The sequence below is a fragment of the Triturus cristatus genome, chromosome 3_2, assembly GCF_964204655.1.
Source record: "Triturus cristatus chromosome 3_2, aTriCri1.1, whole genome shotgun sequence".
NCBI lineage: Eukaryota > Metazoa > Chordata > Amphibia > Caudata > Salamandridae > Triturus > Triturus cristatus.
Genome location: NC_140584.1, coordinates 221,327,322 through 221,348,127, shown reverse-complemented (window position 1 = coordinate 221,348,127; position 20,806 = coordinate 221,327,322). Strand labels below are relative to the sequence as shown.

Here is a 20,806-nt window from a genome sequence, read left to right as displayed (position 1 = left end):
CAAACAGGTGTGAGGGGGGAAAAGGATGGTTCACCCATTGACAATGTCACTGGGGGCTAGGAGATGTGTTATTGGGAGTACTAACACTGCTCACACAATGATGTATTCATTTGATTAAAGACATTTGCACTGTCATATAATGGAAGGGCTTCATGCAAGTGGTGAGGAAGTCAATAAAAACAAGCTAATTTGGACACCAAGTAAACGAGATTCTCGACGGGACTGTAAGGAAGTAGAATTTGTGCTGTCACAGAATCAACAGACACCACTGATCAAATGAGTCTGCTGTTCATAACTTTATCCTTTACTTGGTTTGAGGTTTGTTATGTTTTGTCGGTTTCTTCCCTCGTGCAGCACAAGGAAGCCTTATTAGTTAGCAGGGCGCTGAATAAATGAATGATTATTCAACCTGTATAGTTATAGTTTCTATATATTAACAACTATAATCACTTGTTGCTACCAAAGGTAGCTATCATGAATACATTAAAATTGAATTCTTAATTTTCCATTCAACCTACCCATTTCTTTTGTTTCTTCCCCTTTAGCATTAATAAGTGAAAATTTGAATTTTGCTCTGACTTCCGGTTTTGGACAGCTCAGCAGGAGTAAATAAACTGACAGGTAGTCTTTACTTTCATCATCACCACATCCCTTTGGATATATTCTCAGACACCTAAAACATTGAACATACAAAACAACAGTAGCCAAATTGCACGGTAAGAGAAATGCTAAATAATGATCATAGGTTTCTAAACTGTACACTTAAAATTGTATACATTCCTTTCATCAGGCCAGAGCAAGTTTGAATTTAAGCAGGAAGCATAGATGTATAATTGCTAGTAGATGATGGATTCAGTAACAGCCAATTCCACTTCAAATTGTTATAGCACAGTTGTAATTTCACTTTGAGAACAGAAAAAGTGTCAAAATACAATTCAAAATTAACGATCAGGAAAGAATGGCACACACACTCCTTACCATTTTATTTTATCATTTAACCCAGATGAAAATGATGAACTTTTGATAGGTTCTCCCATTTCATCTCGGCAAAAGCTGAAGTTGTTTATGGTCCACACGTTTGACACCTTCATCACTTTTACCTAACAAAGAAATTCAAAACAACGATAAAATCCAATACATCATTGCATGGAATATATAAGTAAATAATATCCCTAGGTATTGAGCGCAAACACTGATATCTAGAAAGTGGTTTCAACTCAGCATGTCACTTCTTATTCTTTCAATAACGGAAGAAGGTATTTTGTTTTCCATATAGATTAATGAACTTCTATGAATACTTTACATTATGAAACTCAGGTCCAGGTTTACCAAAGTTTGTTCCATGCAAAGCTGTGCAAAAAAAAGAGATGTGCACAAACTTTACGTTTTTGTGCAGAGCCTCCCAAAATGGTGGAATAAGGGATCCAGGAAATGGAGGAACACAAAAGCTCCAAGGAAGAAACCCTTAAATCCCAAACTGGTGATGGCTAGAAGAGAACAATTAAGCTTACGCATGAGTAAGTCCAGAAAACCTTTTGCATCATCAGAAATTCATCAAACATCTATTGGGTAGTCTACAAGGTTTGTGGATGAGATAGTGCAATGCTGGCATAATATGAAGTTCCTCACTAAAGCAAAGCTGCCAGAAAGCAAGAAGGGTGCAGAGGCAACAGGGGGCGACCAGGCCCCCATGGACATCTCATTGTAACAGAGGAGTAGGTGGCTTCTGTCATAGTATTGGGATTGTTAAGCGGACTGCACAGCTGACCATGAGGAAGAATTAACCCAAAGTAATCAACATATACGAAGTTAAAGTACGAATCTTCATGGACAGTGGTGAATCTCAAATCCTTGCCCAACTGTGTAACATTCCACTTGTAGGAACTTTTCCCTCTAAACTTACTATCCTGTTCTGAATAGGAAACATACATCACAGAGAAAGGGGTGGTAGGAGAGGAGGCAGGAAAATAGTGACCACGGAAATGTGAAATGTCATATACTGTGACGATAATATGTCAAATGCAATTACTGTAGAAGTCTGTGCAAAGAATACAACAGCGGCGCTGCTGTCTGTGCACTAACACAGTTGCAGAATGTGTCTTAACATGAAAGATATTTCTTACTCCAATGACCTAGCTCAATGTAGCACAACGTACCTTAAGTGTCATATCACATCCCGTACAGTACAAACTGACATAGGGTTACTACAGCAGTATGTGTATTCATATATAAGAAGAGGAATGTAATACAGGTTATGTAGATATTCCACTTGCACGTCATGTCAGCTGAGGTTTCGGCCTCCACTTCCCCCGGGGGAGAACTGGCCACCGTATTTAGAAATCACGATCAGGCAAATAGGCATTTCTGTGAATTCAGCCGAGTCCCTTCTGTGGGGGCTACTTCAGGCACTGAAGATTTAGGGAGTGGATGTCTTTCATGTTGCGCCTTCTCAGCAAAGTTTCTTGGTTTTCAAGAAACAAAATCACATAGCAAGAATGTGTTTCATGAAAACAAAAAGAAAAAAAAAACAATGGACTTGAATCACGGGAAGCTTTTTCCCTGCATCTAGGGAACAAGGTGCCCTTTCCTTACTGGGACATCCATGTGACACAACAACCACTTTGACCTGATGCCCCTTTGGCAGATAGGCCATCAGGTCAAAGGTTTACTCTGGCAGAGGCAGCAGAGAAGCTACCAGTGTAATTCAAATCAAACAAATGGAGGGAGGGAGAAGCAGAGATTCATTCAGCTTCCAAATGATAATTATCAGCAATCAAAAAGAGGGCGAGAATAAACCACAAAGGTCTCAATGCCAGAGTATCAGGAATATTGTCTCAGAGACTCTCAACCACACATTCACAGTCAGCGGTGTACATAATCTCCACATAGTGTGGTTTGGTGGATAGTGTCATTATAGGGTCTGTCACTTGAGTGTCCCTTTCTCCAAGTGGCATCTTAACCTTCACCAGGAGGGAGGCTGTCGGGATGCTGACAGTATTAAGTGGATTAAAATTACCTCCTATCCTGTGGGTGAATCATTACTAAGGGTAGAGAAAGGGTCAGAGAACAGGAGATCATAGACTTCAAAACAGAAATACTGCTCACTGAGCACTGGACAGGGGTCCTTAGCCCCGGTCCGGAGGGCAGAGTATTGCTCCAGTGGCAACAGAAGCTGTGGAACAAATTACTTGACAATGCGAAAATGGCCTTGACAGTCTCCAAATATAAAGTATAGGAATATGGCAACAAGTCATGTAAGCTGCTCCACAGGCTATCCCTGAAGGAAGAAGGGAGTAGAATTGTTTGCTGCTTAATTCAAAGACAGAGAAAGCAATTACTGTTTTGATTACAATCAGTTTGCTAATTACTATAAGACACTATATCAGGCACGCCCTATTCCAGCAGCAGAATGCGCCTACCCGATCACTCTCGGACGACGAACAATCGGAACTCAATCAGCCACTTGCCCTCGAGGTGGTGCAGGCAGCTATAGCGAACATGCAGTAGGGTAAGACGCTCCGCCCCTATACAACAAGTTTTCTTCCCTTTTATCACCTCACCTGCTGTCCTTACTCGGAGAACTGGTGACTAAGGCAATGTTATGGCCTGATCTCAGGAGGTCAAAAATAAAAGAGAGGGGTCCCACTACACCAAGGGGAACAAGACACCAAATCAAGACACTATGTCAAATAAACAAGACCCCCTTGGGTATCTTATATAGCATACATCCGTTCATTCACATTCACTCACAAGAGCCAGGTATTAGCACCAATAGGAGTCCGGAAAGGTAATATATATATAGAATAATCTCAGGAGGGCAATCATCAAACCAGGTAACCTCCCTCCCCTTTCCCCTGAGGGCTGCGTCTCCTACCAACCCATCTCTTTGCTTAACACGGAGGTCAAAATACTGGCCAGAATTCTTGCCACCCGCATGAATAGGGTCGTACAAACCCATATACATGAAGACCAAAACAGGTTTTTTCCAGGAAGGGGCACTGGACATTCCTTGAGATGAGTCAATGTGGCGCTGTCTGAGGCCTGTGAACTTTTTGGCCTGGTGGTTTTGGTCGCCATTGAGTACAAAAAGGCATTCAACATGGTGGATTGGCTTTAAATATTCCAGATCCTAGAACAGATTACTCTGAGCTCTCGCTTTCTGACTCTTGTTAAGGCGCTGTACAGCTCCCCCGATAGCACAAGTTTGGGTTAACGGACTGCTGTCTCTCTCCTTGTCTATAGAGCATGGCACTCGCCTGCAACTTCCGCTGTCCCCACTAATCTTTGGCTTGACTGTTGAGCCACCTGCGGAATGAATTTGAAGTGATGCTAAACTGACGGGGTTTTGCTAACCCTCTGGTTATGAGGACTGAGTCGCACAATATGTCTATGACCTCCTTATGTTTATGCAGCAACCCCAGTCATCCTTCCCACACCTAATGGAAATGCTCCGACTATATGGGGATGCTTCTGGTCCAATCTACCTACATGGTCATCTCCAGCCCACCTCTAGCACAAATCTCGAGCTCTTGCCTAATGTAACAACATCTCACTTCAGATATCTTGGAATATACACCACCCAACATCAAAGAGAAGTGGTGGGGTGATTGACCCCTGCTGATGCAGAGGACCTTTGGGGACTACATACCCCATATCACAACACGCCAGGAGGCGCAGCTGCATTCGGCAATTCCTGAATAGGGTGGGGCCTCCTTCCATGACCAGCGGAAAAGGCCTCAAAGCTTCACGCAGCACATGACATTAAAGAGGAGAAGTGATGGGGGGACTGACCCCCGTTGATGCAGAGGACCATTGGGTACTCCATATCACAACGTGCCAGGAGGCGCAGCTGCATTTGGCAATTCCTAAATGGGGTGGACCTCCTTCCGTGACTAGCAGAAAAAAGCTCACATTTTCTTGCAGGACAGGTTAATAAAGAGGAAAGGTGGTGGGGGGACTGACCCCTGTTGATGCTGAGGACCCTTAGGGACTCCATACCCCACATCGAAATGTGCTAGGAGATGCAGCTGCAGTCAGCAACTCCTGAAGGGGGCGAGGCCTCCTTCAGTGACCAGCAAAAAGGGCTCACAGCTTCGTGCCCGCAGCACGGGTTATCAAAGAGAAGTGGTAGGGAGACTGACCCCTGTTGATGCTGAGGACCCTTGAGGACGCCATACCCCACAGCACAACGCGCCAGGAGGCGCAGCTTCAGTCAGCAACTTCTGAAGGGGGCAGGACTTTGTTCAGTGACCAGCAGAAAAGGGCTCACAGCTTCCCGCAGTGAAGAACACGCGCAGGTTGCACCGGGATGAAGAGCAGGCCAAGATTGGTCTGTCTGAGACAGGAATGGGCAGGGTCTGATCCCTAACATCTGCCCATGGATCCTTTTCGTCTCAAATTTGGATAGTTCCACATATCTGCGATTGTTCGTATCAATTGATAACCTGCATTAGGTAAGGCACTGTTACTAATGGCTAAAAGGAAAGCAAAAGAATGCCCCCAGGGGGTACCTAAAATGGCAAAAAAAAACTGCAGGGTGCTAAGGGAGCAAACAACTGTGTGATAGATGATACTGATGTCCTAATAAAGGAAGTTGAATCTTTACTTGATAGGGCATTCCTGTCTAAATCTCCCTAACTTAGCAGGGGTGTGCCAGATATTTCTAAGAAAAAATAAGCTCCTGCCCCAGAAAAAACCACCAACTCCAGCCAACCACCCAACTGTTGAAATGGTTTTGATAAGAGTGATGTAATAAGTGCCAGTGATAGTGAGGAGACAGGTTTCTCTGTTGTAAGGTCACAAAGCTTGGCTACTGATAATGCGGAGCAAGTGAATCTATTGGGCACTTCAGATTAATCAAATTGTGTGTTCTAATCGTTTTAGTATGTTAGCCCCCTTAAGTGATGTCAACAAAGAGGTTGCAATGAAGAATGAAGTTCCAACGGGGACCAGAAAAAAAGCAGCAAAAAAACTGAATGATGCTCTTTGTGTATGCCAAGCTGAGGGCGGCCCCCTTAAAGGCTTGGTAAAGAGACTTGCCAATGAGGTTTCCACAGTGTGATTATTAATAAGAGAATTTAGTTGACAAAATTGATATCATGCACCTAGTTAAAAAAAAGTAAAGAAGCCACTGGCTCGCAGAAGCATGCTGGGGAACTTACTAAATGAGTATCCGGTACTAAAAGGAATTTACTACAACAGCAGCTTATGCTTGGGGAGGCCACGACGAAGAGATCTGGGCCAAGTCAAGATTATACAGCCCCAAACTCTAGTCTTGATTGCACTCATGGCAATGTAGTGGGGAGGCAGCTGCAGGTTCCTCTAGATACCTGCATGAGATACCTACCCACATGCATTGAACCGGGTGTTGCAATCATAGGGCATCCCAGCCACTTTGTGTGCAAAATGGGAGACCAAGACCCGATTTCTGGGGAAATCATTTAGCCCAAAGCGTATATACAAGTTACAGGTTGGGAATGAATTATCATGGTCACTTGCCCAAAACAGGTGGAAAAGGGTGTAGAATACATATGAATAATGTACCAAAAATTGTGTCATCTACACAAGAGGGTAGAGAACATTAATTACCCAAGTAACCCCCTGGATTAGGCAAAAAAAGAATCGTCGGTCTATAATCAGATCTGACATACTGACAACTAAGTGTCCTTACTATAATGAAGAATTTGATTACATCACCCCAGACCTAGCCACTGATTTTTTTAAGGACTGACCTAGTGACTTTAGATCAACGTACCCTTCCCCAAAATGGGTTGAAGATCCAGTTTAAATGTAATTCACCTGAGTTGAATCTAGCAAAGACCCCAGGTGGATGTGGGGATGGGTCTAATCTAATGGTGAAAGGACTAGATGATACCCAACAACACAAACCCGCCAAGGCGGAGGTGCAGGCATGAGGGGAAGAGGGATTGCCATCCTATGTTGGGGATTTTGGGTATGATTCAATGGGTCATCAAGTTGGTAGTCTTGGAAATGCTAACTTCTCGGTTATCACTGGGTCTTGGGCTGAGGAGAGGCAATCCTTTGAGCTGAGTGGATTAGCGCCAGTGTCTAACCAGGCCCTTAAAATCTCTCTGGGTACCATGCAGGCCTTAAATCAAAAATTAATAGTGACGAAGAGGGAAGTTTTAAAGATGGCTGTGAAATATGTATTTTTCAGGTAACATGATCTATGGATCCCATCTATTGGGTGGGATTTGTGAAATTAAGTGTTGAGGCATCACCTACTACAGTAGGGCAGGCTGTGGGGGGCTTCACAATTTGGATTAAGACTCATTTGAATTGTTCCATTAAAGAATATAGTTTGAAATCAAAAGATCTTCTGGACTAGAAACTTTGTTCTGATAAGAAAAAAAGGTCCATCTTACTGGTAAATATATATAATAGATTTTTTGCTCAAACTAAAGACTCACCTACTTTTATGGCCCTGGGTGAGTTACTGGGAAATAATAGGGATGATAGCTGTATTTTATTAGCTGAGGACATGAATGTTACCTATGAACGTCTGGAATTAATATCAAATCTTACAGAGGAAAGGATCAGGAAGAGGAAATGGGAATTGCCCTGTAGACCCAGGTTAGATAAAGTGGCACTGCAAATACCATCTCTATCCTTACAATATGGTTTAAGAGCATGTAATGGGCATACCATCTGTGATAGGAATCTCAGTTATACTTATAAAAGAATAAATTGCCAATTGAGGATTGATTACTTTCTGATGGACACTTAATATTGGCATCTACTAATTGATATGAAAGTCACAGAATGATCCAACAGTGATCACAATGCTTTAGCCATAGAACTAGATTTGATTTACAACAAACATCAATTGAAGATAATAATTCTGATCCAATTATACTTAGTAATAACAAGAGGAGAGTGAAGTGGTGAAAGATTGAAGTTAACTCAACAATTCTAGACCAAATTTATAACATGGTTCTCCAGTCATTGCATGAGTTAAAATAATATGCAGATATGGGACATCACATAATTAGAAAAAGGAAAGAACCACAGTTACACCCAGGGTCTGGCCCGGGGAGGGAACTAGAGGCGTTAGGGCACTAGAGAACGGTCAGCCTCCAACCAAAGCTATGAACCACAGAAAGGACCGTCCCTAGTTGTGTCTTAAGAGATGCCCAATTTAGTGGGGGCAAATCACAAAAATTGACGGACTGGCATCACACACCACCAGGTGTCATGCTTCATCATCTGCCAGTCCTCGCCCTCTAAAAACCGCGTTTGATAGAGGGCGGGCATACACCTGAAGACAGGGATGCACTTCTAGACTAAGTGGGGGCCCAAACAAAAAAAGGAGTGAGTGAATTTAAAAACCATCATAGTATACCTGAACAATTTTTATTCTATGGGGTTACTATGTGGGATTAAAATATATAAGTGCGGTGAGTGGGGACCTTATCATCCCGTCGCCGCTGTGAATCAGTGATTGTTAATAGGGGGTCAACATGTTTCTGCCTGTATTGTCCACTTGGGTACGTGGCATTCGTCAGGACCTTAAATATTGGGCTCCAATCTTACCACTGGGGGCGTAGGCCTATAGCCAGCTGCCACCTGTTTAGAGAAACCTGTAAGAGAGAGGGGGTGAGACAAACATAAAATACTCGAAATGGTTGTCATTCGGTAGACCTTGATGTGTCACAGTCACGCTCCATACTTACTGCTCTCTCCTAAAGTGAAAAGGTGAAAAATGTATATGAGTGTCAGGCATCTGTGTTCACTCTGACATTCATGTGAAACAAATATAGAAGTCTTACCCTATTGGAAAAACCTATTTGCCCCATGGGAGGGGTAGGGGGGAAATCCTTGTGGCCACATTCTGGTGGGAGATGATAAAGGATGAAGACAAAAGGGTTAAAAACCAGACTGGTTGGGAAGGTATATCAAAGATACTGAATTAGTTAGCAGAAAAAACCGTCAGGGCGTGCTTGGTCTACTATAGTTTCAACCTGTTGGAAGAAGAAATCAGAACAATGACTTACAGTTCAAGGCGTACTCCCCGCTAGAAAACCTAGTGCTGCATGCGTCCAGCCTCCTCCCCGGTGACATTAAGTGTGGTGCGCAGCAAGCTTTTATACTGTTGGGTGGGGTCGTGGCATGCGATATGGGTTTCAGGTGAGCGTGGCGCACAGTGATGATGCTGCATTTCCTGTGTCCTGAGCGAAGCATGCAGAAAGGACTGCACGTTGCCTGTTTGTTGCCTGACCCTCGTTGGGGTGTGTCAGCACATGGCGCTGCTCTATGACACGCCGCTTCCTGTGTCCCGTCATTACCTCAGATGATTGCCTGGGGTGGGGCGGGACCAGCTGTGGTCCAATGAGAGCGCCTGCCATAGTTTCTGGAGATATTTAACGTGTGTAGACAAGGTATATAGAAATATGGGGAACATGTGCCCTGCTCATGAGTATTATTTCATGACGGGAGCAGTTACGAGTATTTACACAGAAGAAAGGAAGAGAAAACAAACCCAGATTGTTTACAGTCAGGGTGGCGGTGTGGTTAAACCTACAATTAGTGCACAAGTTGATTTTACAGCTACCGCATGATTGCTGATCAAGATGATTCTAGTTTTAGGGAGTAAGGGAAACTGCGTGTAGCTCTATTCACATGTATTACTGTGTCTATTGTTTGTGTTTTTGTCTTTATAATGGGTACTGTTAAAGTGTATGTTTTAGTGAGCGCTAAGGGAAGTTACTTCATTTGTAGCCATGGGATATCATCGTTCAATCCGTTTTTCCATGTCCCAAGGCGAAACACCCAACGCTGTTCTCTAACATGTAAGACATGTGAGAGGCAGCCATTGCGCTTCTGTACTACTTCCAGTACCGTCCATCTTAGATCTTTATCAGAGTGTTCTTTCTCAAGGAAGTGTTTAGTTAATTTGGTGTTATCTTTCTTCCTTCTGATAGTGCTCCGGTGCTCACTAATTCTGATCTTTACACGCCTAGTAGTCATGCCAACATACATGAGTTGGCAAGGGCATTTGAGTAGGTACACTACATTTTCTGTGTTGCAGTTAGAGAAGTTCTTCTGAATCCATGGCCGCTCAGTACCTATGTCCACTTCTTTTGTGGTGGCCGTGAATTGGCATGATACGCAATCGCCACAGGGGTAATGTCCAGTTGGTCGTTGGTGGCCCCATAGTGTCAGTTGGTTGTCATCTGTAGCGGCTGGTGATTTTGTATGGACTAGTTCATCCTTGATGTTCCTACTGCGTTTGTACGCAAATAGGGGTTGGGTCCAGACTTTGTCGCTGGTGTTTAATATGCGCCATTTCTTTTGAATAATGTTCTGAATTTTGTTGGACGCTGGGGTAAAGGTGGTGACACACACCATCCGGTTCGCCGGCTCCTTTGGCGTATTTTCTAAAAGAGCTGCCCGGTTGTTGTTTCGAGCTCTTTTTTTGGCATTCTTGACCAATTTTTTGGGGTAATTTCTTGCTCTGAGTTTCATTTCCAGGGTGTCTGCTTGTTCATGAAAATCTAAAATTTCTGAACAATTTCTGCGGATGCGCAGAAATTGCCCTACCGGGAGGTTTTGTCTTAGGGCTTTGGGATGGAAGCTTTCAAAAAGCAGAAGGCTGTTTTTGTCGGTTGCTTTGTTGTGAACTCTTGTGCGTAGGCCTTCTGAAGATAGGTTGATTTCAAGGTCCAGGAATATTGCTCTTTCTTTGTCGATGGTATGTGTGAATCTCAAATGTGGATCAATGCTGTTTACCCATTCCACGAATGATTGTGCTTCTTCATTGGTACCCCTCCAGACGATCAGAACGTCGTCGATGTACCTCTTCCACATTTTGATTTGATCAAGGTAGGGGTTGGTTTCCTTAAAGATATGGTCCTCCTCAAATTGGTGTACGTAGAGGCATGCCAGACTGGGAGCGAATGTGCTCCCCATTGAAGTACCTTTGATCTGGTGGTATATCACGTCCTTGAATTCAAAAAAGTTCTCACATAGTGCCAGTTCTGCGCATTCCATTATGAAGTGTTGTGGTGTGACATAGTTCCAATCTTGGTTTAGAATTATTTGCTCTACCACTTGTAAAGTGCGCTCCTGTGGTATACTGGTATATAGCGCTTCAATATCCATGGTGACCAGGGTGTCTTCCATATGATTGATAGGCATGTCACGTAGGAGACAGAGAACATCCTTGGTGTCCCGTAGGTAGGTTCTTGAATTTTGGACAATAGGTCTCAGGAACCAGTCACAGAACTGGGATAGGGGTTCTAATATGGAACCGATCCCTGAGACTATGGGTCTTCCTGGTGGTGGGACCCTGTTTTTATGTATCTTCGGCAGGGTATAGAACCTGGGCATCCTAGGGTTCTCATTAATGAGGAAGTCTGCTTCATGTTGTGTAATCCAGTTGTTGGCGGTGGCTTCTATCACGATGGACTTTATTTTGGTCATTAGGCGTCCAGTAGAAAGAACAGATAAGAACAGCTCTTCATGGAGCTTTTATGACAGAATACCTGAGGAAGAACACCGCTCCCAGGGGCCTGATAGTCACCAACGAACCCAGACTCTTTCTGAACAATAAAGAATTCAGGATCAACTGGTCCGGTATAGCCTGGAAATGTACCAAGGACTGGCTGGCGCTCATTATTAACACGGCAAATTGGTCAAGAATGCCAAAAAAAGAGCTCGAAACAACAACCGGGCAGCTCTTTTAGAAAATACGCCAAAGGAGCCGGCGAACCAGATGGTGTGTGTCACCACCTTTACCCCAGCGTCCAACAAAATTCAGAACATTATTCAAAAGAAATGGCGCATATTAAACACCAGCGACAAAGTCTGGACCCAACCCCTATTTGCGTACAAACGCAGTAGGAACATCAAGGATGAACTAGTCCATACAAAATCACCAGCCGCTACAGATGACAACCAACTGACACTATGGGGCCACCAACGTCCAACTGGACATTACCCCTGTGGCGATTGCGTATCATGCCAATTCACGGCCACCACAAAAGAAGTGGACATAGGTACTGAGCGGCCATGGATTCAGAAGAACTTCTCTAACTGCAACACAGAAAATGTAGTGTACCTACTCAAATGCCCTTGCCAACTCATGTATGTTGGCATGACTACTAGGCGTGTAAAGATCAGAATTAGTGAGCACCGGAGCACTATCAGAAGGAAGAAAGATAACACCAAATTAACAAAACACTTCCTTGAGAAAGAACACTCTGATAAAGATCTAAGATGGACGGTACTGGAAGTAGTACAGAAGCGCAATGGCTGCCTCTCACATGTCTTACATGTTAGAGAACAGCGTTGGGTGTTTCGCCTTGGGACATGGAAAAACGGATTGAACGATGATATCCCATGGCTACAAATGAAGTAACTTCCCTTAGCGCTCACTAAAACATACACTTTAACAGTACTCATTATAAAGACAAAAACACAAACAATAGACACAGTAATACATGTGAATAGAGCTACACGCAGTTTCCCTTACTCCCTAAAACTAGAATCATCTTGATCAGCAATCATGCGGTAGCTGTAAAATCAACTTGTGCACTAATTGTAGGTTTAACCACACCGCCACCCTGACTGTAAACAATCTGGGTTTGTTTTCTCTTCCTTTCTTCTGTGTAAATACTCGTAACTGCTCCCGTCATGAAATAATACTCATGAGCAGGGCACATGTTCCCCATATTTCTATATACCTTGTCTACACACGTTAAATATCTCCAGAAACTATGGCAGGCGCTCTCATTGGACCACAGCTGGTCCCGCCCCACCCCAGGCAATCATCTGAGGTAATGACGGGACACAGGAAGCGGCGTGTCATAGAGCAGCGCCATGTGCTGACACACCCCAACGAGGGTCAGGCAACAAACAGGCAACGTGCAGTCCTTTCTGCATGCTTCGCTCAGGACACAGGAAATGCAGCATCATCACTGTGCGCCACGCTCACCTGAAACCCATATCGCATGCCACGACCCCACCCAACAGTATAAAAGCTTGCTGCGCACTACACTTAATGTCACCGGGGAGGAGGCTGGACGCATGCAGCACTAGGTTTTCTAGCGGGGAGTACGCCTTGAACTGTAAGTCATTGTTCTGATTTCTTCTTCCAACAGGTTGAAACTATAGTAGACCAAGCACGCCCTGACGGTTTTTTCTGCTAACTAATTCAGTATCTTTGATATACCTTCCCAACCAGTCTGGTTTTTAACCCTTTTGTCTTCATCCTTTATCGTCTCCCACCAGAATGTGGCCACAAGGATTTCCCCCCTACCCCTCCCATGGGGCAAATAGGTTTGTCTAATAGGGTAAGACTTCTATATTTGTTTCACATGAATGTCAGAGTGAACACAGATGCCTGACACTCATATACATTTTTCACCTTTTCACTTTAGGAGAGAGCAGTAAGTATGGAGCGTGACTCTGGCACATCAAGGTCTACCGAATGACAACCATTTCGAGTATTTTATGTTTGTCTCACCCCCTCTCTCTTACAGGTTTCTCTAAACAGGTGGCAGCTGGCTATAGGCCTACGCCCCCAGTGGTAAGATTGGAGCCCAATATTTAAGGTCCTGACGAATGCCACGTACCCAAGTGGACAATACAGGCAGAAACATGTTGACCCCCTATTAACAATCACTGATTCACAGCGGCGACGGGATGATAAGGTCCCCACTCACCGCACCTATATATTTTAATCCCACATAGTAACCCCATAGAATAAAAATTGTTCAGGTATACTATGATGGTTTTTAAATTCACTCACTCCTTTTTTTGTTTGGGCCTCCACTTAGTCTAGAAGTGCATCCCTGTCTTCAGGTGTATGCCCGCCCTCTATCAAACGCGGTTTTTAGAGGGCGAGGACTGGCAGATGATGAAGCATGACACCTGGTGGTGTGTGATGCCAGTCCGTCAATTTTTGTGATTTGCCCCCACTAAATTGGGCATCTCTTAAGACACAACTAGGGACGGTCCTTTCTGTGGTTCACATCACATAATTAGATCATTATGTAGGGAAATCAAAAAAGTTTTTTTTTTAAGGAGATTAAGTGTGAGGCCATTTGTAGCAATAAATCTGAATGGTATAATGATAATTGTAAAGCTTGTAGAGCGGAACTAATGACCTCTGTAAAAAAATGGAAACAGGCATCTTGTAGCGGAACAAGGAAAATACATCAAGTAGCACAAATAAGGGCAAAAAGAAATTGGGAGGACAACTTATGGCAAGAACTCCTTCATGAAGCAAAAGTAAAGGATTGTAAACAGCTATGGCATATATATAGTAGCCAAGGGTTCCAAGAGTAGTATTATGGAAGAAACATGCAACCGCACTTCTGGGTTAATCATTTTAGTGCTCTATACATGAATTTATCAGATACCCATTTAGTTGAAAATGATAAAAAAATGTTGGTAGAGCCTTGGGGAGTCATGCCCTGTTGATTTAGATCATTTTAGCTTAGATTAAACAAAGATGGCCCTTTCCACCCAAAAGTGGAATAAGGCCCGCCCAGACTTTGATAAAATCCAAGGTGACCTTTACTTCTCTGAACATGAAATATGGTGTTTTATCCTTAACTAAAGTTTTAACACAATTGTATTGGGGGAAGAGTTACCAGACTCTTGCTTAGGTGCTGAGGGGGTGCCAGTTTTTAAAAAAGTTGATAAGTGGGGATCCGTCAAATTACAGGCCACTAAGCCTCATTGATATATCACAGACACGTTTTCCAGGCATTTGTTAGAAAGATTGAAAGTCTGGATTTTAGAGGGAAGTAAATTTTCACCTCTGCAAGCAAGGTTCAGAGCAAATATAAGTACCATGGATCACATTTTTAAATTTCTTTTGGAAGTATGTGATAATCAAGATAGAACAAATTTATGTAGCTTTTGTTGCCTTGCATGCAGCCTTTGAACGTATCCCTCGGGAAAAATTGTAGATCACTTCAAAACGTATGGGAGTTCCTGACTACTTGTTAAATACTATAAGACATCATACCAACTATGCCCAAATAAGATGTGGTCAGAGGGAGAACTAAATAAACGTATATGGGTGGACAGGGGAGTTCACCAAGGATGTGTATTGGCACCTACCCAGTTCACCCTATACATCGATGGGATGATAGAGACATTGGATGATTGTATTGGTGACTCCACTATAATTTCTGGTCAGAGGAAATCATCGCTATTATTTACAGCCGATACCCTACTTGTCTTTAAAACCCCTATGGGATTACAGAACCATCTGAACTGATTCACACTTTCTTGTAGAGAATTTGGGTTGGAAATACATGTAAAAAATGTATTACATTCAACCCAAATAGGTCTGTTAAGGGTACGATCGGGTTAGGGGATACATACCTGGAGCAGGTGAAACAATTTGAGGCTCATGAATACTCTCTCATGGTCCTCACAAATAACTAAGAGCCAGGCAACATTACAGCACGCGGGATGTGCAACTGCTAAAAAGCTGGAAACAAATCAACCTTTAGACCTATTTTACGGGTCATTGAAATCTACAGGGCACAAGGTCTTGCAGCGGTCTTGTATGGGGCTGAATGCTAATACTATTGAAGGCAATGAAATTATGGAGAACAATTTTATGAGAGCTGTTATTGCTCTGCCTTGCAACTCGCCCTTAACCCCTATTTGTTTAGATCTTGGTTTGAAAAACATATTTCATATGGCTGCATTTAGGCCTTTGGCTTTTTGGGTTAGATTATGGACTAATGAGTCTCCTCTTCTCCCACGTGAATCAGTTGCTGAGATTCTTGCTATAGATCAAAAAGGGAAAATACCCTGCTTTAATCATGTCAAGCAATGGTTATACAGTTTGGGGATGCCTGAATTACAGAATACCCCGGCAGCTATGCCAAATAAGTCCTTTATTAGTCTAAATCAGAGGTACTTTGACTATATTAATAATCAGTGGCTAAACTGCTCCCGGGTTAGTGAGCTAACACGTAGATTTCTGGACTTCAAAGACAGAATGATTGGTGAAGCCTTTGTTAAATGTATAGAAACACCAGATGCAAGATCTCTATACTTAAAGTTTGATAAAGTATTCATCTGTTGAAGGAGGACCCTAGACAGATGGGTATAAACTATTTGCACCCCAAATTGTCCCTTCAGTCCACGTAAATCTGGAACTCTGAATCACATTTTGTTTTTTTTGTACTAAATATACAGCCACCAGGAGAGTTTGGTTGTTCCCAATCTTCCATACTTTATCTCTGAGTCAACAAAAGGAGACTTAATGTTTGATACTACATCTTGGCGAGTATTTGCTGAGGCAAGATATTTGTTATATGCATGGCGGATGAGAAGCAAAAATAGTTTATCTGTATTAGGGCCATAAGTGGGTATTGGGATACATATTTTAAAACATTAATTATCCATCTGCATATAATGAAATTAATATTTTTTAGGCCTGTTTTAGAAATAGGATTGTAACATTTATGCACTTGCACTTTACATAAATAGATTCCCATTGCAGCAGGTTGACTGGTTGATAAGTCCCGGAAGCATATATTTTTATATTTTTATTGCATGATAAGTTTTGAATACCATACAGTGCTGGGTTGATCATTAATTGTTCTTATGTAATAAGAAGTATGATCTGAGTTTTACGTTCTATTTTATGTTTGTTTACTCCTCTTGTTGATGTTATTGTTCTTTATGAATTTATTTTTTATGTTTTATGGTTTTTAAACAAAACCGAATACAGATTATTATTATTACACCACCCAAGACCATCAGACAACCTTTGACCTAAATATTCTGCGCTTGCTGCAATGTATGCGGGTGGACTTTAAAGCTTGAACTTTACTCCCCCTTTCTGTAATGGGTGTAGGGCCACCCTTTTAGAAGATTATGGTGCTGCCCTGGTTTCTCTACACCTTGCAAAACGTTCCCTATATTCTCCAACCATCTTTCTTCCCGGAGGTCCAGTCCTCACACTGTATGGAGTGGACGGCTCCCAAGAGTATCTTGTCGGAAGTGTGTGCAATCGACAAACAAGAGTGGCCTTGGGGTCCAGCCTCTCCATGCATACTACTGTGCCACTCAGTTGATTCCAATAAGAGACTGGATGTTTGCAGGCCACCACAACTATGCATTCAGACTGGAGCGGCTGACATTGGTAAGGCCGGGAGTCCTAGCGTTGCTTTACAGGAGGAAGCCCTTCCTGGCAATCCCCCCCCAAGAAACAAGAATACTGCTGCAGTACTGGAGGGATGCCCTCAAACACACTGACTGGATGGACAAACTCTCTAATCCCCTTCCCCCCTCCACCTCCCCACCCCCGGCATGGCACCAGACTCAGGCATGTGTCACAGTTCACAGGGTTTGCTGCCTGGGACCTCATTGGCAGAGTTATCTGGGATACTAATCATATTAAATTATTTAAACAGCTAGCTGAAGAATATCAGCTGTACAAATCCCAGTTTTATAAATACCTGCAGCTTCACCATACGCTCAGGACTTGGGGAGTGGCAGATTATACCCCTTTATAGGCAAAGCTACTAATGGAATTATGGGGCCGTAGAGGAATTTAAAGAATTTACAGCTCCTTGATTATCGATGCCCCCGATCCTAGTGAGACCCTTAGGGTCTCCTGGTGTGCAGGCGAGGGGGACGACGACAACTGGAGAGAGGCCAAAATGTCGGCACAAATGCAGGCCAACCCGTCTAACCAAAGACTCATTCAATTCAGATACTTCCACAGAACCGACTAGAGTCCAGTGGCGGATGGACCGCGCCAGCAGTCCTGTCTGTACAAAGTGTAGGGAGTACTTTCTACCATACGATTTGGGGTCGTAGCCTCATTCACGATGATTAGCAAGCTGTACACCACGCTCTGGCACAGGTGGCAGGTACCCCTATGAACCTAGAACCCAAGGTGGCGCTGCTGGGAGATATGGAGGGGTGAGCCGATTTACAGTAAGGGATTTTGCCTGGGAATTTGTTCTTGGTGGCTAAGAGACATCGCTTGTAAGTCTTGATCGGGCTCCCCTCCTAATGTAGATGATTGGTACTGAGGCATGGACTACTGCGCTGGAGCAGAACAGGTAGTTTACAAGTGGAGGGGGTGTGCAACAAAACATATTGTTGGACTTGGCCCTTTTTTGCAGGGTCATTTCAGAACTTTTTGCCTTCCTTCTGTATTTTGTCTGACCTGTTGTTCATGGTTTTATGACCCTGGGCACTTTACCACTGCTGATCAGTGCTAAAGTGCATATGCTCTCTTTGTAAATTGATGTTGTGGACTAGTGATTCCATGATTGGCATATTTGATTTACTTTTCAGACCCTAGTATTGTGCACTGTGTGTGCCCAGGGCCTGTAAATTAGATGCTGCTGGTGGGTTTGCAGCACTGGTTGTGCCACCCAGCAAATCAGCCAGTAAAATGTAACTCTTGCCTGCCATTACAGAGCCTTCGTGTAGTCTGGGACTGGCATGTCGGCTTGGAAAGTGCACACACTTGCCAGTCCCTAAATCATCCCTTTTCTACATATTAGTCACCCCTAAGGTAGGCCCAAGGTACCCCATGTGGGCAGGGTGCATTTTATGTGAAAGGTAGGACATGCCCCGATGTGTGTGGCATGTCCTGATAGTGAAATACTGACAAATTTGTTTTTCACTATTGCAAGGCTATCTGTTCCCATAGGACAGAATGGGGAGTTTGTTTATAACATCTTATAAACATTACTGATCCTGGGAACAAGATTGAAAAGTAAAGTTTAGAATGCCCGAACTCAGAGTGTAATAGTGAGGGTGATTTTTACATTCTGTGTTTGAAAATACCACTTTTAGAAAGTAGGTATTTTCTTGCCTAACCTTCCAGTGCTTTAATCAAATGGGGGGGAAGGGGGGGGGAGAGAAGTGAAATCAAGATCCATTCAGCTTCCAGCCTTAATACAAAGATCAAAAAGGGGGGAGAATGGACCACTTGTAACCACGTTGCCAGGGTTCTTAGTTCTTGGTACCTTTCATAAATACCCAGGCAGGTGAAAGGAAATCTCCCCGCTTACTCCAAATGCAGCCCAGGTCTATTCAGCCCAGCCCAGCCCTGACACATCACACTTCTGGAGCCACAGCCCTCTCCAGCCCCCATCATCCAAAAGCCAGACATGGAATACACAAACCTAGCAGAGGCACACTGGAAGGGTTACAAAGATCAAAAAGGGGGGAGAATGGACCACTTGTAACCACGTTGCCAGGGTTCTTGGTGCCTTTCATAAAAACCCTCATACACCCACGTAGATGGTAAAGCGGTATATCTTGATTCTCCGCTTTAACGTAGCGTTAATGCATCATCATAGGGTTTTGTTTTCTGGTATGCTAACCTCCACCTGGAGGTAACCACTGGGTTCGCAGTAGTGTCCAGAGAAAAGATTGAATTAAGTGCTCACAGTGAAGTGGGTTAAAATTCTTTGAACATCCTCATTTGTACGTAATTATTTATTGAAAAAAAGGAGGGGGGGTGTGCAAGAAATGTAAAAATGATAAGTTTGCATTTATAGATCATGTTACAGGATCTTATGCCCCGAATGCAATTTAAAAACTGAGGTCGATATGTTTCAGCCCCGTCATGCCCAGCCGGGTCTATGGGGCCTTCTTCAGGACCTGTAAAAAGTGGCCTTGTTGGCACTATTTGTGCAGCAATTGAAACTGGTATTATTGCTCCACTCTAACAAGGATAGGTCAGTAGTACCTATAATCAGAAAAAAAAAAGACAAAAGACACACAAAGGAATTCAATATGTGTGTAACCCTGTTTCTTCAAGCTTAACTATCTTATGTTAAACTTTCTTATATTAGGTTTTATGAGGTCATAATTTACATTCTCACATTTGTCGTGTTTTATCATTAAAATAAGGCATTGCGGACATCATGGCAAAAATCGGGAAGGTAGCATGGTCAATATCAAACCAAGACAATTAGTGGTAGCTGGATATCATACACAATTCATATAGTTTAACTCTCACACCATTCTTTGTTCGGAAAAACATGGATTGCTCTGAAAATATATTAACCGTACTCCCGGTAAATGCACGTTTAGTTCTATCGTCCCTATACACAGGGCATCTCTTGTTTTTACACATTAATAAACATTGCGCTGTGTTACCTTCGTCGGCCAAAATGTTGGGCCTTCTCAGGGAACTGGCGAGAGTATCCCGGTTTCTCTGTGATAGGAAAAGTAGATATTAGTAAAAGACCTTACTTGAAACTGGCGTGTGAAGATCTTCGATCCCGTGTTCTCACCAGCTACAGCGGGTATTTCCTACTTGTGCTTGCTCTTCCCCCGGATATGCGGGTCTGTTTGGAGCCGCAGTTTGTACACTCCCAGTGGTAAAAACGGAGGACGGACTCTGTTGTGCTCATCCAATGAATAAAAATGGAAGATAGACTGTATTGTGACAAGTGAATCTCTCACAGACTATGTGTTGTGTGTGTGTCAGTTGTTAAATTTTTTAACGTGTACATTTTGAGTGAAATTAATTAAAAATGTAAGATATTATTACTTTGTCTATGGTCCTTATGTGAATATTTCCATGTGACACACATATAGGTGATTCCTATATTACTGTTGTGTGTATGTTAACTTCTGTCTATGTTGTGTGCATTCCTACGTGAAACTAAAAATGGTGGGGAGGGGGGGGCTTGACTACTGAGTTGTCAGTTTCTTGTCTGGTTTTATTAAGGATAAATAGTCATGTTATTTATCGACTTGAGGGGAGATTCATCACATTATGATGTTCTCTCCACAGTCATTATGCCCGTGGATGTGTTCTTATTTTATTAGT

The 20,806-nt window shown here is 43.1% G+C and overlaps 1 protein-coding gene across 1 annotated transcript in view; it reads right to left on the bottom strand.

The window, feature by feature from the left end:
• SPOP (speckle type BTB/POZ protein) overlaps nucleotides 1–20,806 on the bottom strand; it is a 203,700-nt gene that overhangs the window by 157,822 nt on the left and 25,072 nt on the right. Inside the window, exons 3-4 of the mRNA XM_085647011.1 lie at nucleotides 979–1,100; nucleotides 519–673 (exon numbers count right to left, since the gene is read on the bottom strand). Coding sequence (XP_085503137.1) covers nucleotides 519–673; nucleotides 979–1,100 — 277 coding nt within the window. The remainder of the gene's footprint in view (nucleotides 1–518; nucleotides 674–978; nucleotides 1,101–20,806) is intronic.